Source organism: Corylus avellana, chromosome 7 (genome assembly GCF_965113065.1).
Source record: "Corylus avellana chromosome 7, dhCorAvel1.hap1.2, whole genome shotgun sequence".
Taxonomy (NCBI): Eukaryota; Viridiplantae; Streptophyta; class Magnoliopsida; order Fagales; family Betulaceae; genus Corylus; species Corylus avellana.
In genome coordinates, this window is record NC_142496.1 from 15118134 (window position 1) to 15144563 (window position 26430).

The 26430-nt window shown below is 37.1% G+C and overlaps 3 protein-coding genes across 3 annotated transcripts; all 3 read right to left on the minus strand.

Annotated features, from left to right (window-relative positions):
• Positions 1 to 7526: 7526 nt before the first annotated feature.
• On the minus strand, positions 7527 to 8221 carry LOC148584520 (uncharacterized). The gene is made up of 2 exons (XM_088518491.1): positions 7993 to 8221; positions 7527 to 7891 (listed from the first exon to the last, which is right to left on the minus strand). The coding sequence occupies exons 1-2, from the start codon at positions 8219 to 8221 to the stop codon at positions 7527 to 7529; spliced, it is 594 nt and encodes a 197-aa protein (XP_088374617.1).
• A 2378-nt stretch (positions 8222 to 10599) lies between these two features.
• Positions 10600 to 11052, minus strand: LOC132185880 (seed maturation protein). The gene has a single exon (XM_059599682.2). The coding sequence runs from the start codon at positions 10961 to 10963 to the stop codon at positions 10718 to 10720; it is 246 nt and encodes an 81-aa protein (XP_059455665.1). The 5' UTR covers positions 10964 to 11052; the 3' UTR covers positions 10600 to 10717.
• Positions 11053 to 12099: 1047 nt separating this feature from the next.
• LOC132184395 (Acid phosphatase/vanadium-dependent haloperoxidase-related protein) lies at positions 12100 to 16303 on the minus strand. The gene is made up of 5 exons (XM_059598023.2): positions 15934 to 16303; positions 15708 to 15842; positions 15529 to 15566; positions 15333 to 15399; positions 12100 to 12719 (listed from the first exon to the last, which is right to left on the minus strand). The coding sequence occupies exons 1-5, from the start codon at positions 16153 to 16155 to the stop codon at positions 12312 to 12314; spliced, it is 870 nt and encodes a 289-aa protein (XP_059454006.2). The 5' UTR covers positions 16156 to 16303; the 3' UTR covers positions 12100 to 12311.
• Between the last annotated feature and the right edge of the window lie 10127 nt (positions 16304 to 26430).

The following is a 26430-nucleotide window of genomic DNA, read 5'->3' on the forward strand; positions in this document are numbered from 1 at the left end:
GCATGATATAGGGCTCGTCTCACTTGAGTAGTCAACAAAATACCATCATTTAAAATCCATCTTTGGTTGGCACGGACCGTCCACCTAACCAGTAAGATGCGGTACAATCTGTCTTCCCTAGGTATAGATTATCTAATTCCTTAATAGACTACACACAATCAATGAATAAGCATAACCCATCTTTGGTTGTCACGAACTGTCTACCTAAATTACATTAAACTAGGGTATAGTACAATTCATCTTCCCTAGGCATAGCCTATCAAATCCTATTGATAATGTGTCAATTAAAACCGTTGTACAACAATCATTCACAAAATCATAGAAAATATGAAGGATTGAGTTCAATCAATATAAAAGACTTTCTAAGACAAGAGAATAATTCAATAATGATTGAATATAAACATTAAAAGCAATTCTCACAGATATACAATCATCATGCATATAGAAAAACCAAAATTAAAATACAATTAAACCATTGTTAATTGGAAAGGGTTACATCAACACCCTATTACAGAATTACAACTCATCGGGTTGCTGGGATGGCCTCCTGCCATAATCTTCTTTTCTTCAACTTGTCAGGCCTCCAAGAAGATTATTTCTGTCTAAAACTAAGCACACCTTTCTTCTGAAGTTTAAGTGTTGTGCCAACTACTACCTAAATTAATAGATAATATTTAGTACGTTTTAACTCACAAGTGCACAAAATCAAAACAATAGTATAGTGCAGCAAGTACGAGATCGTTCCCACGAGGATTGTGATTTTATTTAGAATTAATTAAAAATATCAACTTGTCACTGAATTGATATTGTGAAAAAGGAAATAAAAAGATAAATGAAAAAGTAAAGGTAGGGCTTTGATATCCACTACTAATCATACTTAGATAATATAACAATATGCCAATGATCCAACCATATTATGAATACTTAATGTTTGCCAACCTAAGGGTATGGGTGTCTACTCCTTAAGCTATTGATTTCCCTAAGCAACGAATTAGGCATGGGTGTCTACTAAATTGTTCTTTAAGAAAGTATAAATCTGTGGAAATCGACAAACATATGGGGCCTAGGGCATAGGTGTCTACTCCCGGTTTTCCATGTTGATTAACCCAAGAACCCGATGTGGATATCTTTTGTTACTTATGTTAAACCCAGGACTCGGTCATCCAAATTTATTTAACTAACTAGTCCATACCAGATGCATATAATGGCCAGTCACATACATATGAAGAATTCAAGAAAATAGGAATTAATCAAGTTAAGCAACACAATATGATTATCACAAAGGCTCCAATATTGAAATATTAAATAAACATAATTAGGGCTTCAATCTAGCCCTCCTTAAGAGTTAGTTACACATAATTAAAATAAAAGAAAAAGAAAAGGTAAAGAAAGAACCGAAAACCGCTTCTAGAAGTAGCCTCCAATTCCTCTCCCCAAAGTTGTCTCCTTGAAATTGTCTCCTAAATTGTTTATTGAATTGTGAGGCTTAGAGCTCTATTTATAGGGCTTAGGAGAGTCCTAGAAGCCCTAATAATCCTAGGAATTTTGGAGATTTAAGTCCAAGTCCAATTAGGATAAAGAAAACCTAAGTCCAAATCGGAATAGGATTCGCCCAGAATTGCGGTCCTGTCTTACGGCGTGATTTTGGTATTTCAGTGCTTCGAATTGAGAAAATCATATTTCACAATGATTTGTAGCATTTTGAGTGAGCTTTCCATGCCCCTTAAATCACCTCAATTGGATATTTGAGCTGAAAGTTATGGTCAAAATACCGAGAGGTATGCAGAATCCAATTTTGCCTCCAATTCGATTTTGATTCTTATTTGAGAAATTCTGATTTACTCCTTTCCTTTATTTGAATAAACTTAACCATGATTGGCTAAGCTTAACCATATCTTTTAGGTCTTCCCAATTTGCCCTTTAAGCTTTGAACTTTTCCGGAAACGCTTTCTTTGCTTCCAAAAACCTATAAAACAAAGAAAATACAAAAATGAAGTAAAATAGCATGAATTAACCAAACTAAAGGATTAATACATGTAAGTTCAGGGTTTAAAATATGAATATTTTAGCACTTAACATTAAGGCCTATAGGGAGCAAACAAGTTCTAGAATCCCTAGGAAATCCAAAAAAATCGTAATTCAATCTCCTAGTCAAATTAGGAAGCAATCCTAGTACAAATCATAATAGGATTTGTCCAGATTTGCGTTCTTTTATTGCGGGACGATTTTGGCATAGCAAACTTCCAAATTAAAAAAATTTAGTTCACAATGATTTGTAGTATCACCTCAATCCGATAGTTAAGTCGAAAGTTATGATCAAAATACTGAGACATGTGCAGAATCCAAATTTGAATCAAATTTGATTTTGACTCCAATTAGAGAAATTTCGATTTAATCATTTCCTCTATTTGATTAAACTTAATCACATCATATATGTCCTCTATTATGATTGGTTAATCTTAATCATATCTTCTAGGTCTTCTCAAAGTGTGTTTTTAAGCCCAAAATCAATGAAATTAATTGCATCTTTATTTAAAACCTTAAAACAATAAAACAACACAAAATCAAACAAATAACAATGCTAAGGAATTAACATATGCTAGTTAAAGGGCTTGAATGTACAACATTCGGCGCTTATCAGTGGGTATTTGGCACAATAGTAGCTTCTTCCCTTTAGCAGTTTCTAGGTGGTATGCATTGGCGTTATACCTCCCAACTACCCCGTATGGCCCTTCCCCTTTCGGTGCTTGATGAGAATCAACAAGCACCATTAAAGGATCCATTGCATGTTCCAGTTGGGCCTATTAATAGAGCAAGATGCAAGAAGATCAAAGAAGCACTTAATGGGCTGATTCAAGAGATTTGGGTTGATTCGAAAATGGGGCATTCCAAGCTTGGCCCAAAGGGAGATGAAGGCGTAATAAATTTGATCCAAGCTATTGATGGAGCTGATTACGCATAATTTCCTTAGCAATGGCATGGATTAATGGTTGATTATGGCTGATTGACTTTCGAATTACATACCAATTAATTAGATGATTGACTTGCCAAATTATATGCCGATTAATTGGTTGATTGACTTACCTATTTCAAGACCTTCCTTAGGCGTGATTTAATTGCCAATCTCAGTCTATTTTTGGCATGGAGGAGCTGTTGATTTCAGACCAAATCAACCTTAATTTTACGCTTTTATTAGTTAGTCCTTTTTTTACTTTATTTACTTTCCAATGTTGGAACCAATTTAATTTCCTTTCCATAGCAAGTAGGTAGTCATATTTTCAGCCATGCTTTATAAATAGCATGCACTCATTGTAATGGACATCATGAATGAAAATTAGAAAAAATGTGAGGCTTGCGTCTTCTTTTGGTTCTTCAAAGAACTTATGAACTTATCAAGGATTCTTCCTTGTGGCGTTCAAACTTATATACCTTCGGTTCGCGTTTCATTTATAAACGTTGGGTCGATGGTTGTTTCTTTATACCTTCGATTCGTGATTCAATTATAATCATTTGGTCGATGGTTATTACTTTATACCTTTGGTTCGCGTTTCATTTATAAACGTTGGGTCAAGGTTTTCTATCAAAAATCTGAATTTTAGCTTTCTTGGGTCCGTATTCCAATATTGTTTGTTGGGTCTCAAAGCGTGTCGATTGAGGTTTGCATCAGTGCTAGCTTCCCCTCTATTAGGTCCTTGGTTGCGATGGTGATCTTCCTCAGTACCTAGTCTCCCATTGCAAACTTTCGGGGGCAGACCCGTTTGTTGAAGTATTGGGAGATTCTTTGCTGGTATGCGATCATTGTCATGTCCGCGGTGTCCCTATACTCATCTAATAGATCCAATGATAACATCAGTCCTTCGTCATTGCATTTTGGGTTGTAGTTCTGCACTTTGAAAGTAGTCGAACCAATTTCAACAAGGATCACAACTTCACATCCAAAGGCTAACCCAAAGGGGGTGTCCCTCGTTGAGGTCCGCTCCGTAGTCCAATATGCCCATAGTTCTTCCAGTAGCTCTTTGGCCCAGATCCAATTACGCTCCTCCAGCTTCTTCTTAATTATCAAAAAGATAGTATTTTTTGTGCTTGCACCAAGCCGTTCGCCTGAAAGTGTTCAACGGACGAGTAGTAATTCTGAATCTTCAGCTTTGTGCACCATTTTTGGAAAGGTTGGCAATCAAATTGCTTTTTGTTGTCTATGACACAGGCATGGAGGATCCCGTACCTCGTGATTACTGACTTCCATAGGAACTGCCTGATTTTAAAGGTGGTTATTCGTGCCAAAGCCTCTGCTTCGGCCCACTTCGTGAAGTAGTCAACCGCTACCACTACAAACTTCACCCCTCCTTTCCCCGGTGGAAGGGGACCTTCAATGTTGGACCCCCATTGCGCGAAGGGCCAAGGGGAAGATATGGGCGATAGCTCTTCAGGTGGGTTCCCCAGAACTGCGGCGAACCTCTAACACTTCTCACATTTCTGTGTACTCTCGGACAAGTAAGAACCCATTCACACTGTTTTGTGGGCGAGCATGCATCCTCCCCCGTGACCGCCACAAATTCCTTCATGAATCTCTTTCAGAATGTATGAACCCTCATACTTGGATATACATTTAAGCAAGGGTAGGGTGTGTCCTCTTTGGTAAAGCTCATCTCCGAAGATGGTGTACTTCCTTGCCTTTATGCGGAGCCTGTTGGCCTTTTTGCGATCTTCAGGGAGTTTTCCTTCTTTCAAGTACTCAAATATGTCTTTGGCCTATTAGGGGATAGCCCGCACCTGTGCCACATTGATTATGGGGCTAATAAAGGATTTGGGAATGAAGCATACCTGTTGGGAGGAGGAATCTAGTTCTTCGTCTGAAGCCGAACCCAAGCAATCCAGGTAGTCTGTTGCCTCATTTTGCAACCGGGGAATTCTCTTAATGGAGAAGGTTCTAAATCTGGCAATGAACTTTGGACCTTTTCTAAATGCTTTTGAGTTCGACATCGCCCACTCCTAGTTCAAGGGCGACCGCCAGGCCCGCCCATACAGCCTCGTACTCTGCTTTATTATTGGTTGTTTTGAAACCCATCTTAATTGCGTACCTGAGTTCTTGGCCTGATGGGGCTCCGACCATTACTCATGTTCCACTACTCTTCTTGTTTATAGACCCGTCAACGTGAATGATCCAGGAATCTGTCGTGAGCTTCTTCGTTTCCTCCGCAATGAAGTCTACCATCACTTGCCCTTTAATGGCGGTCCTGGGGAGGTATTCCAAATCAAATTCTCCCAATTCCACTGCCCATTTGACCATTCTCCCTGTGATGATGCGGATGGTGTGAGATTGGAACTAGGGGCGAAGCTTTCTCGCTGAGGTGACCAATATAAATGCCAACTATTTGATCTTCATATATTTGGCCTCTGCTCCATGGAGGGCTCTACTTGTGTAATAAATTAGCCGCTGAACTCCAGCCTCCTCCCTGACCAGGGCTTGACTAAGCAAGGGCGGGTTGACTATGTACTCTTTTAGTTGTTCGAAAGCCTTGTAACACTCCTTCCCCAATGAAAGCCCTTGCGAAGTATTTTGAAGAAGGGGAGGCACTTGTCTGTGGCCCGCGAAATGAATCGGTTCATGGCCGCGACCCTTCCCGTGAGCTGTTGGAGTTGCTTAGTGTTATGGGGAGGTTGCATATCTATGATGGCTTGGATTTTTTTCAAGGTTCGCCTTGGTCCCCCTATGGGACACTGTGAACCTCAGAAACTTGCCTGAGGATGCCCCAAAGGCGCACGTTGTGGGGTTGAGCCTCATGCAATAACGCCTTAGGGTTCGAAAGGTCTGCTTCAGGTCTACTACATCACTGGTGGCTTGTTTGCTTTTGACTAGCATGTCATCAACATTGACTTCCACATTCCTTCCAATTTTGTTCTCTGAACATGCAATTGACTAACCTTTGGTATGTCGCTTCTGCATTCTTCAACCCAAAAGGCATTACCCGGTAGCAATAGAGTCTGTGGTCGGTCATGAAGGCCCTTTTTTCTTTATACAACCCGTCCATCTGGATATGGTTCTATCCTGAAAATGTATTCATGAAACTGAGAAATTCATACCCCACCGTAGGGTCAACAAGTAGGTCTATCCCGGGGAGGGGAAGCTATCCTTCAGGCATGCCTTGTTTTGATCAGTAAAATCAACGCACATTATCCATTTTTCGTTTGCCTTTTTACCATGAACAAATTGGATATCCAGGTTGGATATTGGACATCCCTAATAAACTGTTCTTTGAGTAGTTTGTCCACCTCTTTTGCGGCAGCTCGGCTTCTTAGGTATCTCTTCTTGTGTATAACTAGTTTTGAGTTTAGACTTAAGTTGAGCCAGTGAGTGATAACTGAGGGGTCGATCCCAAGCATGTCTTTGTGCATCCAAGCGAAAACATCTAAATTATCTTTCAAGAAGTGGATTAAGTTCTCCTTGACCGGTTGTGATAACTGAGAGCCTATCTTCAGGGTTCTCTCCGGTCCGTCCATTGGGAGTTCAATCAACTCTTCCATGGGTTCACCATGCTTCAAGGATCGCTCGTCGCGGACTTCCATTGTGATGGAGAGGGCTTCTTTCATGTGTGGTTCCTTTAGCGTTGCATTGTAGCAGATCTACAATGTCTCCTAGTTCCCTCTTACCACTCCGACACTGTGCTCTGTTGGGAACTTCATTGCTAAGTGGACTGTGGACACTACTGCTTTGAGAGAGTTCAGCGTTGGGTGCCCCAATATGATGTTGTAGGCTGACTGTTTGTCTAACACAAGGAAATCGACCATTACCGTTACTTGCCGAGGCTCGGCTCTGGCTGAAACTGTCAAAGAAATCACCTCGACTGGTTTGACCATTTCTCCACTGAAACCTACTAGGGGAGTCGTTACAAGGTTCACTCAATTTTTGTCGATCCCCATCCTTTTGAAGGCGGCCATGTACAATATGTTTGCCGAGTTGCCTGTATCTATCAATATTCTATGGATGTTATAGTTCGAGATAAGGAGGGTCACCACCAGTGCATCATCATGCGGAAAAGAGATTCCACATAGGTCTTTGTCCGTGAAAGATATGGGGAGTGCCTCTTGCCTTTGGACCTTGGGGCTTCGTTCAAGTGACAGCACCTCCCCTGATATCAGCCTTCTGGTGTGGACTCTTCTAGAAGAGTTGGATTCCCCTCCCCCAGTGAACCCCCTGAGATGGTGTCGATTTCTGCTATTGCCTTGTGCCCCCTCGATCTTCAATTCTCCAAACTTTCCCTACGCGCTCTATCCTGGCGCTTGTCGGCCCTGTAGTCCACATGGACCTTTTCATCTTCCTCCGATGAGTCGTGACCTTCATATCCGTGGAATTGGCCTTGCACCCCATAACGCCCTCTATCTGCGGGTTTGGGCGGTGGCCTCTTCGGTCGTGTCTCCGACCTTCGTATCGCTGTAACTCTTGCCGTTGATCCCCCTCTTGTTTTTTTTGGGATCCTATCCTCAGCTCGTGGACAGTCATTCGCGTACTAGAGGGCTTGATGTCTTTGTCATGCTACGAACCTGGCCAACTTTCCACTCTTGATGAGCTTTTTGATCTCCATGCGCAACGTGATGCAATCTTCGGTGTGATGGCCATGATCCTGGTGGAACTCACAGTACTTGCTCATATTGCACTTGTGGGGAGGGGTTCTCATTGGTTGGGGTTGCCTTACCTCCGATAGGGCGTAGATTTTGTGCCAGATTTCTATCAGATTGGTGTTCAAATGGGTGAAATTAAGTTCTCTCTGGGCAGAGTCTTTCTTTTTATCTTTCTTCTTCTCCTTTTTGCTTGGGGTTCTCCAACGAGGCTTCATTCTTCGTGATCCCCAACTACGTTTCCCTTCTTGCCAATAGGGCCTTAATAGTCTCTTCCCTGTTGATGTATTCTGCTGCTTTATCCATAAACTTTTGGAGGGTGGCGGGCGGGCGGTCGTCGCACTATCTTTGTGGTCAAGGGACTTGAGGGGTGGACACCATGCATGAGGGCCATTAACACTAAGTCTCCAGGCGCACCCTCCACTTCCAGCTTCTCTTTGTTGAAGCGATCTATATAAGCCTTTAAGGACTCAGCTTCTTTCTGCTGGATGGTCATCAAGTACGTTACGGGCACCCTCCACTTTCGTGTGGACATAAACTGAGCCAAGAACATCTTTGCTAGATCCGTAAAGTTGTCAATTGAGTTCGGGGGAGTGTTACGAACCATCCATGAGCAGTCCCCCCTTCAAAGTGAGGGGAAACGCATAGCACGCAATCTAGTCTGGGGTCCCACGTAGAGCGACATGGGTGCGGAATGTTTCAAGATGTTCCATGTGATCCGTAGTACCATCGTACGAGGGAACCTTGGGGACTTTGAATTTATCAGGCAATGGGCAATTTAGTACTCGCTGGGTGAATGGCAGGTTCGTGCTTTGGAGGACATCTTATACCACCGATGATTTACCTTCACTTGGCGAGCCATTTTTCGATACTCGCTTTTCAACTCCTGGTATAATGCCACTAAATCCTCTCCTGGTGGTTCTTCATGGTTCCCCCCATGAGGTTGCTTCCCGCAAGGATCTCGCTCTCGACGCACGTCCCGTTCATGCCTACCATGTTCTCTTCTGAACTGCTCTTCATAGCCTCCATCCCCGTAGGATCCATCTCCATAATAGTCAAGCGTACGTGTAATCTCTTTCGTAATACCCTTTTCCGAGTCACCTTCGTATTGGCTCACGTAGCTGTGACCATCTTCATCATGATAACATCCACCATCTTCATAGTGGTGGCTACGTCCGTAGTGGGTGTAGCCATATGGGCTTTCTTGGTAATACTCCCTCTGAGGAGTCTCTTCGTAATAGTACTCATCCCTCACATAATAGTCATGGGGTATCACTCCTCCTTCGTAGGTATCATGTTCATGTTTTTGCCCCTTAACCCTTGGCTGAGGCGAATTATTTCACAGCCCTTCCCCTGGTTGCTCAGGGGGAGGCCTTTGACAATGGGCCTGTCTCTCTAGCTCTTCGTTCCGAATGGTAAGGCTTCAAGTGTACTTCCTCTCCTACTCTAATTGTGAGGTTAGGTAGATCAGCTGGGGGTTAGTCATCTTGGACGATTCTGCTTCATTATGGCTTCTGGACCTCATCTGGGACCTAGTGGCATTTCCTGATGGGTTAGCAGGTGTGACCAGCATGAAGGCATTAGTTGTCGTGTGCGTTGGCAGCGGGGTTGAAGCTCTGTCAACTAACGATTGGTTTCCTCTTGTGCCGGCGTTCTCACCATCAGTGGCAAGCATTTTATTTTAGGGGAAAGGACTAGGTTTTACACCACATCGATTCCCACAGACGGCACCAAACTGTTCACACAGTTTGCCGGCCACTCACTTCAATTACACCAAAGAATTACACAAACAAATCGACTTAAGAAAAAAAAAAAAAATCTTTTTTCTTCTTTCTTACTTCCTTTTTCTTATTCTCTAATTACAATTTTTCGTCTCTCTTCCCATTTACAATTTATTTTTCCTTCTTATACCTCTCTTTCTTGGGATTCGCACCATTGCTGCACTAGAGCTTGACACGTGTCATCTGGGGATCGGGAGTTGGGAGAGTGGGTTAGGTCCATATGACTTTCGTACAACAGCAGCATACCTTCTGAGTACGGTAGGGTTTCGATGGGACAAGGACGTGACAGAATTCGCCTGACTTGACAGCTCTTTTATTCTAATTAGACGCTTACTTTCTCTTTTATCGAGGTTGAGCGAACCCTTCTCAATGACCCTTTTGTACGATTGCGAAGCTAGATTTGGGTTTTTGACGAAGGCTTCAGGGCTCGCCAAAGCAGCAGGCCTAACATGCAAACCTTAGGCCGTACGTGTTTTGGGCCTTGCGAATGATTTAGGCCTTCTATAGTGCAGGATGTCTAGGTTCGGCAATTCTTCTGCTGGGCCGAACCTTGGTCCAACATTTATGAACACAATCGAGTTATATATCAGAAAAAGTTATCTGACAAAGTTTTCCTTTAAATTAGGTTAGAAAAAAAAAAAAAAAAGTTTTCCTTTAAAGTAGATTAGATAATTTTTTTTTTTTTCTGATTCATTTATTAAACTAAACTGTGTATAAAATGCATATATATAATTTTAAGTACATTTTACAAAATATACATAAAAAATACATGTTAACTAAAAATATATACGTAAAAATTCCATTCCACACTCAGCATTTTTAAATACGAAGTCAATTTAATAGACTTCCCATGCACGCAAGTTTGAAACGAATGAGGATACTTTACCATTTTTTTTTTTTAAAAAAAAAAAAAAATTGTAGATTTTGATTTTAAGCCATATTTCAAAATTAAGTGACATGTAATCAAGATAATCAATAAAGTAGAGACGCATCTCAAAGATTTTTTACAACGATCGAGCAAGAATTAGAATTGATGAAAATATACTAAATACTTGGTATTTTTCTAAGTGTTATCGATACTTAAAAAGTTATTAAGATCACATAATTTGAGAATCTATATAATTTTTTTTTTAAAAAATCGTAGGATCTTAATCCGATGGAAACTACCATCCACTGTGCCTGTAATTAATAGCTTTCAAGAAAAAAAAATAAAAAAACATATATAGAGAAGCGGATTTTTATTCAAACATCAAAGGAACAGCTTTAAACACATGCATTTCCATGCAGATTTGTACAAGATACATAAGAGATATATTATATTATTAGGCGGGGCCCGTCCCAGTAACACCGAGGTCCTGCTTATTGTTTTCATCTTTTCCGGCACCGAAGGCGGGGCCGCCTTTTCCGGCGGCGTCCTCGACCTTGTCCTGCAGCTTATCGATCTGAATCATACCCTGATCCTCCTTCGAATCTACGACAATCTTGGTCTTGTTCTCTCCACCTGGCACTGACTCGTACGTTGTTGCAGTCTTCGACTCCTTCGGCAGCGCTCCCTGTGCCCCTGACATTATTAATTATCACTTTTTTTTGTTATCAAAATCTTTGTATAATCTGCTGCTATTTCTGTCGCTCGAACTCTGCCTCCATTTTCCTCAGCTTATATATATATATATATATATATATGGACTTATACGAGTCCCTTGTACATGAATCCACGTTATCTTTTAACTCTCAACGTGGCGTCCAGGAGGAGTAGAGAGTCTAGAGACTCTCTCACAAGTGCTTTGCTGTATTTTTCACTCACTAGCTACGTGTACACATGCAGCCTTTGGACTAGGATAAGACTAATATTAATTTGTGAGCTTTTATTTTTTTATTTTTTTATTTTCTGCACGCATTTATGAAATATCTCTTATCATATCCAAATTTTAGGTATTTATGAAATTTCTTTTATGGTATTTTTTTTTTTTAATAACAATACTAAAAAAGAGACCATTAATTACATTTAACGTATAAATGATACTATATTATTTAAAAATTTTGAATAATGCATGACAATATAAGCACCGTAAGTTTTTTTATTTTTTATTTTTTAAATAGCCACGCCACATTAATCTTAGATGGACGCTGGTAGGCCAAAAAGAATTACTCCTATTTAGATGGGAATCTACCTGAGTAATTCAATCTAATCTACTTGTGTGACTTGTGTCCTACTAACAATAATGTGCTTATTAAAATCACCATTAAGCTGGTGATTAGTCATTATTAAATTTTGATCAAATTGTGATCTTAATAACCACATCATTTTTAATAGGACACAAATAGACCTTCTAAAATTACTCGAATCCACCTAGCTGTTAGTTGCGAGAAATGAAATAGAATTGATTAAAATTCACCTCAATTTTGACAACCATTATTGTAGGAGAGTGATTCACTTGTTCGAATAAGTAGCTGTTCAAATTTTTCTGGACAAATAAATCTTATATGACAATTTGATATCCTTATCCTTATCCCTATTTTCATTTGTACAGAAAAATACACCTGTCTGCGGCAGAACAGCTATACACTACAGGTTTTAGTGACATTTCTTTTTCACTGTATTCCGCAGCCAGACAACTCAAACGGTCTCCCAATAACTCTTCAACCAAAGGGCAAGTGCAAGTTGGATGGCCGTGTCGGTGTGCTTTCATAAGCCTGGAAACTCTGAAAATGAAGGGGATTCTTATTGACCAACTCAGACACTGCTCGCATAAACATGTGGCAGGAGATGAGCTGGGTTGAATCTGAACCTCCTCTGCTCTAAAGCAAACAATTGGAATGCAGGGTATTGATGTTGCAATAATTTTGAACACTAGATGCCTAAGAATCAAAATAGTAAGAAAAATAATAAAAAAGTATACACAACTTTATACAATATCACGTTATGGTATATGCAGCCAAGCTAACAAAGAAACCAAGCAGAGCACCTGCTATGACTTCAACCTCAGTATGGCCTATTGATTCTTTCAATGGAATTGAATTATCACTACTTTCTGATCCTTCTTTGACATCAGCTGCTAAGGCAGAAAACAGCAGAGTCTCATTATTTTGCCTCATTTTGTCATCTGATCTGAGTAACATAGGAGAATTTATTGGTTTTGATGTGAAAGAATTTGCTTCCTCAGACAAGAGGGGCTGAAGACTCTCCAAACTTATCGGCAATGAGGGTCCCAGTTGAGAATCAATCAAATCATCTCTATCCTTATTGTGAACTGAATTTAAGTGTATCTTGGCCAGCAATTTGTTCAGCACTTTTGCATGGTTTCCCACTTCTCTTCTCACACCCTGCAGAAGTAAAAATTCACACTCAAATGGAAGTTTCAGATCATATCGCGTCTCAAGTTAGTGATGATAAACAGATTTTAACAAGTGATCCAAAAGGGCATGTTCAGTGAACCCAAAACACCATGAATGTGAAGAAGAGCAACTCACGTTATTGAAGAACGAGAAAGGAATAATAACCAAAAAGGCCTTCATCCTTGGTACATTGTCCATCCCTGACAAAGCCTGAGGCTGTTTTATGGAGAACCCCTCGTGTTCTCTATCTTATTCTCTTTGCTACATTGTCATTTAGGACATATGCATACATACCTCATATATTACATTCGTATGTTATGATTTCATGAGTGGTTAGTAGATATTTCACTAGCAAACAATTTTAAGTTTACAGCTGAGATAGCATGAAGTATTAGTCTCATGACAAAGGTTGTTTTTCCTGATGGAGCAGCTTTTTGGTGAAGATAGCTACTGATAGTACCAAAAACTCAAGGAACAGGATTTCGTAAAGCTAGATTTTGAAATAATTTAACCAAGCAAGAAAACTGTTCGTCTAAGCTACTGACAGAGAGAAAGAAAGAGAACGTATTCCTGATCAATGATTCTGTAGATTGAGTCAATCCAAACCTGGAGTTCGGTACTAGTATAGTTTATGACAATCAGCAAACATGTTTCCCAATTGGAACTAGTAATGGCCGCCAATTAAGATACTAATGATATTGAATCGACAGCCAAGTACTAGTAAAGGTTAGAGAGGTAACTCAATTCAATAAATAGAAGATCATTATAGATGAAGGGAAGAGCAATCAATAATTCAATGTTTATGAGACATTAGCAGGTCTGACCCCTTGAATCAAATTTACTTGCTAAGACTTTTGACTACATTTAAAATGGAAACCCATGAAAGAAGATTTCCCACGTATATTACATTTCTAATTGGAAAGACTAACTAATGACCATATTACTTTCTGGAAGCTTCACATGCCCAGTTAGGCTTTTGTCTACTCCAGATGTTCCTGGGAGGGGCACAGAACTGGTGGAACTACGTTAATATTGTTATAAGGATTTTCTGTTCATGGATACTATTAATGGCTCTCTTCTCCTTCTCCATAATATATGAAGTATTACAGATGAAGTTAAAAGAGGCCCATCTTATCAAAAATACTAAGTGCTGAAATTTGTGAGCCAGAGTTAACCAAACTGAAAACCAGATTACAAGCAAGACTGACCAATGGATCCATCATCCATTATATTACATAATTTGAAAAAAGGTAACAACATAATTTCAAACCATCAACTAAAGCCTCTCTTTCAGCACTCGATCCGACAAACAAAAAACAATGAGTGAGTATGTGCTGTTTAAAAAACACCAACACCAACTTCAAGCCCATATTTTCAACTACAGCCATCAACTTCCATTTATGAATTCCAACTGATGTTCTTATCTATTGAATCAAAATTAGTTGTTTCAGTTTAAACTTCAATCACCATACAAGAGATCAAATCCAATAGGTCCTTGTTACCTTTTCAACTCCAATCTTAATGACCCTTGGTATAAGCATTAACATTGATGATAAACCCACTATATCAAGTCCAAATGATGGATGCCTATATCCACCTCCAAACTCAAGCAGATCTATGGTTACGTAATACTGTCTTTACTTTAATTAAAGCTAGCAGCTCATAAGAGGCCTAACAAACATATACAGGGAACAATGATAAGCAGTCCATGATAGTTTGATCCTAGAATTCATGTCTGTAGAGTTGTATGTGTGTGTGTGTGTGTGAGAGAGAGAGAGAGAGAGAGAGAGAGAGAAGACTTAATAACATCCCCCACTGCCACAGTAAAAATTATGAAACCGCCAAAATGAACCAGGTCTACCAAGACAGGTCCCTACCTAATATTAGAAACATCTACCAAGAGTTTCTGCACAGCAAATACACTTTGAAGTATGTTTCATTCCCCAAAATTGAACTTTGATAACAACACGGAAAGTTTTATGCACTTTTTTTTTTTTTTTTTACAAAAGAAAACACTCTCTGACGTAGCGGAAGACTAAGGTAACTAATCAAATAGCAACGTCTTTGATTTTGCAAAAGGAGAAGCGTCTTTGTCTTTTACCCCAAAAGATAAAACAGGCTCGCAGGCTTGCAAGGTCAACCAAACTACTTTATAAACCAAGTCCAGGTGAGCCAGTTGAACTGGAGTGAAGAATGAGCTCACCACAAGTTTTCAATCTGGTCAATCTAGACGAACTTCAACAACTAAATTTCCAGCTCAGCTAGGCCTACCTAGAAAATTTGCACCTATTTCCAATATAGACAAACTTGGGACCAAATTACTACTTCTTTAAATTGTATTCATATATGTTTTATATTTCATAATCAACTGAGACCTTCTTTCCCAACAGAAAAACTTCAATTGTTAGACATAGATTGTAAGATGTGAAACCTGTTTCCTAAGATCCAAGCTCCAACTTACATATAATATTCTTAATGCAGTTAAGGCTACATTTCAAAGATCATCCCATTGAATCAGGAGAAAACAGTCTTTAATTGCTTAAAGAGAATATCTGAAAAATGACATGCAGTGAAAAATGAGCTTCTATAACACATGTATACCTGCGCATCATACATAACAAGGCCAGCATAAACAACTGTTAGGCCAAAAATTGAATCTGAGAAACCCCTGCGATCAAACAACACAGGAGGAAACAGAAAAGATTGATACCCAGATCAAATTAAATACTATAAAGTTAACTCTCATACGAGAATATAAAACATAATGCAGAGATACACAAAAGTAAGTGCTGCTTACCTTTCCAAGCCAATGGTTGTCGCGGTAGCCACCACTGCCTATCCATAAGAAGATGTAAAAAAACTTGATCAAATTACAAATCAAGTTATATGTACATACAAAAAGAAATAATAATAATAATAATAATAATAATAATAATAATAATAATAATAATTAGAGGGTGAAGGGGGCCAGAGTACAGAGGAGTGGGTAGAAGGGAAGCCTCCAGCCCGAATGGTAGCCCTGAAATCCAAGTCTTTGCCATAGAGAAGCACAGAAGTGAAGGGCTTAGAGAGCTGCCCAATTGCAGCAGATCCCCCAGCCGCAAGTAAAACCTGTTGAAGAAAAAAAATTAAAGAATTTGGAAATGGGTAAGCAAGCAAACAGGAAATTGAACAAAACGGGGAGAAATTAAGGATTTTGGACCTTGTTGTGGGCGAGTTGCCAAAACTGGTCGAGCAGTTCAGCTCCGAGACAGGTGATCCTAAAAGGAGAGGATTTGGGGTGTCTCACTCTCATGCGAAGAAGAAGAAAGGGTTCTTTTTGGAAAGAATTGTTAACAATGCGATGCTTTGCTGAGGATACCCATGAATGAGTAGAAGCACAGGCAGACGTGGAAAAGCTCCAACAGCAACACTGCGAGAACATGGTAAATCGCACCAGTCAGTTGCAGTTGCAGTTGCAGTGAATGATGATAGGGCAGGCAGAGTCGAGTCTAGTCAAAATCTCATCTTTCTTCCCACTTCTGGCATCCAATTCTATTGGCATATGTGCAGTGGAGGATGACCTTCTGGTAAGTGGTAAGGCCATAAGCCATGTGGACGATTTGGATCACTCGGAGGCTACAAATTTTAGGTTGGTGTTTTGACGTTGAAATATTTTTTTTAAAAAAGGGAATTTTTTTTTTTTTTTTTTTTTTTTAAGTAATTCTATAAGAGGTAATTGTATTATAATAAAAATGATGTGGTTATTAAAATTATCATTTGATCAAAATTTAATAATGATCGATCACAAGCTCAATGATAATTTTAATAACCACTTCATTCTTAATAGGACAAAAATAGGCATTTTAAAATTACTCTTTTTTTTTTTTTTTTTTCACTACCAATTTTGGTCAAATTAAAAAAAATTTCGAGTTTAAATTTCTCTCTTTCGCGCACACACTTTTTTACATAACATTTTTTTACTAGTGTCGAAATTCATCTGCCACCGTGGAAGTTGCTGGAATCTTTCACTTGTTTTTGTCAAGAGTCACCAAAATCTACCACTAGAGTTTGCTCGCCGTTTTCAGTTGCCCGCTTTCATTGATTTTTGTACGAGCCCAAATGTCAAAAAAATGTTTTTAGCTGAAATTATTTAAAAAAAAAAAAAAAGAATGACTTCACTAAAAACATTTTAAGTAGAAACAAATAGTGTCTTATAATTTTTATTTTTTATTTTTTTTAAGAAAAAGACTAATAAAATTAATAATAATAATATATAGTTTTGGCAATTAAACTATTAAATTAACTTATGTTGGGAAACACATGCTTCCTATCTAAAGTAATTGAGAAGAGCATAATATTAGGGATTCTCAATTAGGGCTGGCAAAACGAGTTCGCATGTCAGGTTTGTGTCTCACCCGATTACGACACGACGTCTTTAAGCCCAACCCGAACACAACACGTTTAGTTAAATGTGTCGAACCCCCTAACCCGAACACGACACGGTCTATAAACGGTAACACAACACGAACCCGTTTATATAAACGTGTCGTGTCGGGTCGACACAACACGACTCGACGCGATCTGACCTGACCTGAATGTAAATTAATTTTAGTTTTTAACATTTTATAGCATTACAAAAATAGCAAAATCTTACCAAGGCATGTCTTTCCTTTACTTTTTTTTTTTAATCATCTTTCCTTTACTTACTTCCTAAACAAAATCCTCTAAAACAATAACCAAACCATCAAGGGCAAAGCTTACAAAGTTACAACGTCACATAGAGCAATGTTAAAACCAAAACCAAAATTTAAACCAAAGTTAAAACTAAATGAATTACATGCTCCTGTTAAGGAATATTAATAGAAATAGCTCCAGAAGTACTGATTTCATATCAAAAGCTTCAAATTTAGGATGCCCCTTCCCATGCCAATGCCCAAAGCCTTAGCGTTCATTCCTTCACTCCCAACAACTTCTTGATGTCAAGCTGCAATAATGTCAAAGTCAAAAAGAATTACATCACTTTGATGAAAGAAAATATGATCTCTTGCTGTACAACTGAACTAAAAAAATCAAATTAACATCAAACTACAAAATTGGCTTTCACTGGAAATATCCCCATTTGCCTAACTTCAAGAACTTATACACTGGAGCAACATTTTCACCATTCACTTCAATCTAAAACAAGTAACAGAGTACCAAATCTCACACAAGCCATTTACCATAATGATATACTACTAGTACAATTTAGATTTAACTTATGGCATATGAATTCATGTAAGTTTGGGCTCAAACAAGTGTGCATATGTGTGTGCGCGCACACAATCTTTTTGCATAGCAGGGCAATTTGCATAATAGTAATTAGATCACCATATGAGACCTATGATCAATTTTTAGTTTTCCATAGTATCTTCCGTATGTATTTCGTTACTCATCTACATACATCATCGTTAATAAATAAGTCTCAGTTAGACATATATCTTAACTAAGAGTTTCTAGAAAAATATCCTCAAATAATATGTTAATAAAACTGACAGAGGGTAACCCGTTAGACATTAAACTCATAATTGATGAGTGCCAAATATTGTATATTTGAGCCCCTTAACTTATGTTTGTTAAGCTCTTAGTTATGTTAATTTCTGATGTTTTTGGTTAGTTTTGGTGTTTTAGTGATTTGCGGGTTGTTAAGAGAAAAATGCGGCTTTAAGGTGAAATTTGCAACTCATTCCATTAAGTCTGGGGCTTAAAACACTTCAGGTAGCATTAGCAGCAAATTTGGATAGAGTGATGATTCGCATCCGACGACTTCCACTAAAAAGGCCATATCTTGAGTTGTATAGCTCCAATTGAAGCGATCTTGATGTCATTGGAAAGCTAACTCAAATATCTACAAATTCACATTTCACAAGGGTAGGCTAATTATGACTGGAAGTGCACTCGAGCGCACGTTTAGTGCGATCGAGCGCACTTGCGCCCAGCCCATAGGAGACATGTTGCACGAGTGCGATCGAGCGCACTCGGCCAACCTGGCAGCACTGAAACCCTAAAATTAGCTTATAAATATCATTATTTTCCATTGTAAACGTACGGAGACGCGCCGGGGGCGCCGTTCTTGGTCGTTTTTCGTGTTTTCTGGGTTTTTTTGTAGCTTGGAACTCGAATTCTTTTGTAAGTTTTTAATTTTAATGAAGTAATTTAGTTTCTTTATGATTTCTTTTGTCATGAGAGGCTAATTCTTCAACTAAGGTTGAAGATGAAGCCTCGCCATTGATTAGTTTTATATTTTTATGTTTTGTTCGTACAAATCCGTCGTTTAATGTAATATATGTTCGTTTCAATTCAATTATGTGACAAAATTGTGATTGATTGTTGTTTATAAATCGTGAAAACATTGGATATTCGTTGTGTTTCATCCAACGGATACATCGAATGATTTATGTGCTGTTCAAACGCAATATTTCTAGGTTTGTTTTTGCAGACCTTCTTTTTGCAGAATCTATGCATATTTGTAATGCTTATGTATTTTTTGCATAATGACACTGGAGATGAACTAAGATTTTAGTATTGTGCTGGTTGGTGTTTTTTAATTAGATTGTACATATGAATAGATTATGTCTGCATTATCAAATAGCAAAGATTACATTTGTGTGGGCATTGATCTCTAATTGTTTGATGTGTATGATTAGGAGGCATACCAAGATGTTGAAGCGATTCAAAGTGTGGCCATACAAGGAAGGACTATTGCTGCTCTTTTAATTTTTCACTTAAATTTGATTATATCGTTGTTCATTATTAGTGAAAGAATCCGTTCAACCCTCTTTGATGTATTTGCTTATTTGAGAAGAATAGGTAATCGTCTTCTAAAACTTGTTGATGGTAGATGAGAAACAATATGGCCAAAATTTTTGTATAGGATCAGAACTCTAAAGTTTATTGGCCATATCGATAAGGTGTGTAAAGGATTATGACAATAAATAATATAGCAGTTGGTAGAGTTAGTAGAGAATTTTTTTGATGGTAAAGTAAAAAATAGCATATTATTTTATGAAAATAGTCTGCATTTCTTGAAAGGGAAAAAGGGGTGGTTTTTGTATAGCCTATAAAAAGGGTATTGAATGTAACACTGAAGGAGCAATAGGAGGGAATTTTATTTAAAAAAAAACCACGGGTACTAAAATTTCTAAGTCACATAAAGAGAATCACAATTTGATTAAAAAAACACCATGTAGAAAACTTCCTCAAGGAAATTATAATCCATGAATAGGAGGGGGGGAAAAGTCCATAATTGCAACATAGTTCTCAAAATATCAAGAGAAAATACCAAATTTTCACAAGCTAATGGTGGCCAACTCGTATAGAACCCTATGAAACCGTGAATGGGGTATTGAAGTGTACTTGTCGGATATTAGAATATTTTTTGTTCTTTTTTTTTATTATTTTTTTTTTAATTTTTAATGGCTGGAATTGTAACAAACAATGGAAAATATATAGAATAGTGCATATTGTAATTAGAAAAGACAATGAAGATATTTATTATAGAACTGAATGGTTACAATAGATATATGAAGATAAATGCTAAAATATTTGGCCAGGCCTCATTAACACAAGAATATTAAATAGATGAACATTAATGATAGAAAATATTTATGGTTGATTCGAGGTAGCCAGGCCTCCCAACATAGAAATAATTCCAAATAAGATTCAGTTTCCTTTCTCCTCATGTGATTCTCTTTAAATAAACAAATTTTCCAATTTGAATTCGACCAAATCCGACTCCTCATAACTGCCCAAGATTGACGCCCATTTAAGCAAGTTTCTAAATTTAAATTTCACCAAATCAAATTTATCTTATTTGCCCAAGATTGACGCACCATTTAAATTTATTGTTGAGATAATTTCCCAATAGAGGAGCGCGTTAGGGTCGTTGGGGGTGTCGAGCTCGTTGCCAGTGGTGTCCGTGACGATCGATGTGGACGAAGCGACGCCGTTTTCAACGCCTTGTGCTTCGCCGCCTTACTAAACTCCTTTGCCTTCTCCTACTTGTGAGATGGAACCTAGGACCTAATCAAATCTGACACGCTCGTGTAAAAAATTGAATGTACTTTTAAGGGTCCAAAAATTACTAAAACACAGTTTTTGTAAAAGTTTAAAAATAAAGCTTTTGTCAAAAATCGCTTTTTGACTTAAAAACTGCTTCTCAAATATGCGAATACAATTAATAACCGATTACCTATATATATAATTGTTAGGACCAACTTCTATCTTTTTCTTATCTCTTAAAATTGATATGGCCTTTAAAATCACTATTAAATTTGAGTTTGATCACTATTGAATTTTAATTTAATTGTAATTTTAAAATTACATCTCATAATTTAAAAATTTACATTTTCTTCAAAATTGTAGAGAATCCTTATCCTACATAACCTACTTACCTCGAGTAATTCTACAAGTTTCTCTTGTGTCCTTCAAAAAATTATGTGCCTCCTAAAATCACCATTTGATCAAAATCTAATAATAATCAATCACAAGCCCAATGGTGATTTTAAGAGCTACATCATTGTTAGATGGGTATAAGAGCAAATTGTCGCATTACTCTCTTACCTCCACATGGTTTTGTTTGTCCATGCTTTTACACTATCCCCGAAATTGGGTACTGCATTTCAATTTAATTCTTACATTTTAAAAAAATTTATAGTTTCAAAGTTGAAAATTTTAATTCTTAAAAATATAGTCAATCTATCAAATACTTTTCTTTTTTTAAAAAGACAACAATGAACCCGTCTAAGACATTGCTACTTTATGTATATATTCACCTTAAAGATTAAATCTCGGAGGTACATCCAACAACACAGATAAAGTAAGTCACAACTTCTCTGTGGGGTGAGCTCAATGATGCATCTGAAATGCATAGTAGTCTAAAATGCAACTACTATGCATGGGCCAAAAGTATGGAATTCAGCTCTTTAAGAGCAGTCACATTGGACTCAACAAGATAGCTAAAAAGCTATTTTGTCTAGCTTTGTAGCAAAAAATGCTCCACATGCATCCGACTCAACAAAATGGCAAAAGATTTGTTGAGCCTAGTGTGTGTGTCTACATATATATAACATTTGTGTTCTCTGTCTTCTTTATGAATATGGAAAGTAGATAAAAAAAAATAAAAATAAAAAGTAGGGTAAAGTCCACATATCCCCTCTCAAACTACGGCTACCCAATTGACAATATCCCCTCAAATTTTCAATTGTGACAATGTCCCCTCCAAACTATCAAAATATTGTCAATGTCCTCCCCCCCCCTCCCTAAGGCTAGCAATAAGACAAAAAATGCCCATATAAATTTCTCAATAAGACAAAAATACCCCTATAAATTAAAAAAAAAATTGATTTTTTTAAAAAACGGAAAATTTTAATTTAAAAATAATATTTTTTAAAAAAACAATTTTTTTAAACAAAAATTTTTATTTTAATTTTTTAAAACGGAAATTTTTATTTTTTTTTAAAAACTATTTTTTTAAATTTATTTTAAAAAAACAAAAAATTTCATTTTATTAAGCGAAAATTTTATTTTTTTAAACGTAAATTTTTATTTAAATAAAATTATAAAACAAAAATAAAATAAAAAAACGAAAATTTTCAATTTTTATAAAAAAGAAAATCGAAATTTTGAATTTTTTTTTTGATAAAATTGATTTTAAAAAAGAAAAAATTGGCCAAGTTTTGGATTTTTTTTTTTTTTTTTTCTTGTTAGTTTTAGGTTTTTTTCTAGAAGTTTTAGTATTTTTGTTTATATTTTACTAAGGATAATTTTGCCATTGGGGGGAACATTGACAATTTTTTGTAGTTTGGGGGGGACATTGTCAATTGAGTGGTAGTTTGAGGGGGTTATGTGGACTTTCCCCAAAAAAGTATTTTAAATGAAAAAATGAAAGTAAATAGTTAAAATACTGAGCCAGATGTAAGTGTTTTGAAAAAGTTGATAGCTAAAAAAAAGTGTTTTTTTATCTAATTAAGTTTTAACTAAATATTTGTCGAACAAGCAAAATTGTTCTTGTACGAAAAAGTGGGGCCAAAGGTAAAGCTAACCGGAAAAAAAGGAAAGAAAAACAATAATAAATTTCTATATGGGGGAGCCTCAACAAATAACTTTAAATTAAAATTCATCACAAAATAAAAATTATTTTTGTGCATACATGTTTTCAGTGCCCTCATCAAATCAAACCAAGCTAACGTGAGTGAATAACAGTTCTCACACAAGAAAAACATGAAAACGTAAGAGATTAAGAAAGCAACCTAGAATTATAATTCTCTTTCCCCGTGCTTCAATAATATTTTTTTTGTTTGATTCTTGCCTGGCTGGCTTCTTCGCTAATTTGTACCTCATGCTTACCCCTGCAATTTTAAAACCCATTAGCACTTACACAAATAACCAACAGTAACGTTATGTGCATATTAAATTTGCTCCTCCTAGTGCATGCTTAAGGGAAAAATTTGGTGGAAGCACCATGAGTCCTATTTACATATTTGCAAATGCATCATGCTCAAGAACTACATTAAGAGGGTCGTAGGTTAACTTTTGATGAATGTTTGTCTCTTAATAATTTGAAGACTGCTAAGATGTTGTAGATATCTAAATTTTATGTCAACACACGTTTATTGTAGATTCTAATTTCTAAAGATCTTGCAGAGAGCTAAAACTTCATGTCCACGAACGTTTCTGCAAAAAATTTTAATACCAAACATGTTCGACATCCAAACAAGTAGGTGTGCAACACCCTCAAACTATTAATACCATAATGAGACAATATGCTTTATTGAGAAAGGTTTTCTGCCTATCACTTGATTAATGTAATTGAGATCTAGAGTCCTTCGGGCCTCTTACTAAACTCACAAATTTTCTCCTCCTCACTTAAAGAAAACGTCATACAAAAACAAAAACAAAAAAAATAGAAAATAGCAAAAGATGTCCATACATTTTCATTTGGAAAAAATTGAAAATTATATTGCTCATCCAACTCAAAAACTAAGAATCAAAATGTTCAATTATATTAACTATCTCCTTTTCCCCATTAATTTGTTTAAAAAGCATATGTTCTTAAGAAAGTCCTTTGCAAACATGCTTATTTTGACAATCAAATACAAGCTAGCAGTTAATAGCTCCTATTTAAGAAATTCATTGTACAAGACATAAAAACGAATACCAGAACTAGTGCGTAGTAGCCAAAATGCGCACAGAAAATGTTTGTGTTTGGGAAAAAATAAAGGAATATGGAGAGAAATAAAGCAAGAATCTTACAGCGAAAGACATTTCGATACGTGGGTGGGGAGTTCCGTCACGTATTTCCGGATAGCAACTACCGATATAACCAACTTCTTCCTCGACGTGGGCTCAACATGAACAGTGACACACTCAAGTTCAGAAGAAGATGCACACTGCAAAACGCAGAACATTTGGTTCTCCAGATGAACGAAACCAGGTGTGTAGGGGTCATCATATTTATCAAGAAATGATATCCCTACACCTTTCAGACTCCCTTTGAGCCACAGGTCCTGCGCTAAGTTGTAGGAAAGCAACATTGTGGCGTCTGTTAACCAGTACAGCGTATCACCTACTGCACCTACGGCCCTTCCGCTATATCCCAGATCGAGGACATCTGGCATCTACCTTGCGCTCAGCATGCTTCTCCCAGGAACGACGCCGCACATCATATGCATAGAAAGTACTCATAAAAGTCCTTGAAAAACGAGGGCATTGTGCTGTTTTTGTGGCAACGAGAATCCGGTTTGGATTCTCCAGAGCTGCAGAAATAAATTTAGATTCCACCGGAAGTGGAGGATCATCAGGCACTTCTTCCCATTTTTGAGTCAGCGGGTCAAAAACCTCTAGTTCCAGGCCGTTTGAACAAGAATTAGTCATATCTCCAGCCAACACATGAAACTTACCGTCTACTGCAAAGACGTGAGCATCGAGTCTAGGATATTTCATTGGCATAACAGGAATCCACTCCGTAGATGGACGGGCGGCGGTAACGTCCAATTTACAAGCATACACTACAAAAAAACGGCCATTTATTCACGTGTTAAACAGTATATTTTTTTGGCACGTCAGTAACTGTTGACGTGTCAATTTTAACACGTCAACAAATTATTTACTGACGTGTTAAAATCTACCCGTCAATAATTCCTGACGTGTTGATTTCAACACGTCAGCATTTACTGACGTGTTGTTTTCTACACGTCAGTAAATTTGAGTCAAATTTAATATAATATTATTTTAAAATTAATAAATAATTGATTTATTATTTACTGACGTGTCAAATACTAACACGTCAAGAATTGTTGACGTGTTAATTTGACACGTCAATAATTGTTGACGTGTCAAAATAACACGTCAATAATTATTGACGTGTCATTTTGACACGTCAACAATTGACATGTCAACAATTGTTGACGTGTTCTTTTGACACGTCAACAATTGTTGACATTTTGACACGTCAACAATTTATATATATATATATATATATATATATATATATATATGATCCAAACATTATTAGGGTAATTTAATATTGTACAGTATGATCGAATCCCAATTAACATTCAATAAAATTAATTTTTAGAAAACAAGCACCGACCAGTACTTTAATATATACTTTTCTTCATGTGGCATGTACCGTAACCCATTCCATTTGAACATTCAAAACTTAAAAAAAATTCCAACGGTTAGCCATGTTTTACTCGAGATACCATATATATATATATATAGCAAAACCATGCAAAAGGATATTTATATAACATGAATTTAACGTGCATGCATGGTTCAAATTATACTAAAGGATCTATATATATATATATATATATATATATATATATATATGTACGTATAACATGCATTTTTCTCGATCTCGTTCATTTAATTGTGAGATACCAAATTTGGTATCTCATTAATTAAAATAATTAAAGTAACAATATTGGTGATCGATGATATTAACGTTTTGACAAACACACACACACACACACACACACACACACATATATATATATATATATATATCATGTACGCTATATATCAATTAGGTTTTAGCCATGCGTACATTAAAATGAAAATTGTTGTTTGTAAGATTAATTGCACTATTCATGTACATCAAATAAAACCAAATACATGAGAACTCAAATGAAATACAAAAGAGGAAAATGGAAATTATATTAGTATTAATATAATTAATACTATATTATAAACATATAAACATATAAACATGTATATATATATATATGCTATTTAAAAGAACATGTATAATTAAATATATTATAACATATATATATATATATATATATATATATATATATATATATATATATAAATAGTTCCTGACGTGCCACATAGGCACGTCAGGAGTTCCTGACGTGCCACATGTGGCACGTCAGGAACTCCTGACGTGCCTATGTGGCGCGTCAGGAGCGTGCCTTGGGAAGGCCAGCGCCTGCTGGCCGTCCCATCGCACGCACCTGCTACGCCACTTACTGATTTTCCCTCCTGCTACCACACGCACATGCGCTTTCATCCCCCTGCACCCAGCTCGCGCGTCTCTCTTCTCTCCCGCCAGTCGCCGGCACCTGGTTTTGTTCTTCTGCATATCTCCTCTCTCACTCTTCCTCATTTTCTTCTACTTTCTCCCATATTTTCTCCGGCCATGATCAGCTCTATCTCTCTGCCGGAGCGCCGT

Coding starts and splice junctions, on each gene's coding strand:
- LOC132185880 (XM_059599682.2), bottom strand. CDS start 10,963: ATGTCAGGGGCACAGGGAGCGCTGCCGAAGGAGTCGAAGACTGCAACA.
- LOC132184395 (XM_059598023.2), bottom strand. CDS start 16,155: ATGTTCTCGCAGTGTTGCTGTTGGAGCTTTTCCACGTCTGCCTGTGCT. Junction 15,567..15,707: donor TCCCTTCTACCCACTCCTCT/GTACTCTGGCCC, acceptor TCTTATGGATAG/GCAGTGGTGGCTACCGCGAC. Junction 12,720..15,332: donor TTGTTATGTATGATGCGCAG/GTATACATGTGT, acceptor TTACTTCTGCAG/GGTGTGAGAAGAGAAGTGGG.
- LOC148584520 (XM_088518491.1), bottom strand. CDS start 8,221: ATGGTTCGTAACACTCCCCCGAACTCAATTGACAACTTTACGGATCTA. Junction 7,892..7,992: donor GTTAATGGCCCTCATGCATG/GTGTCCACCCCT, acceptor ATACATCAACAG/GGAAGAGACTATTAAGGCCC.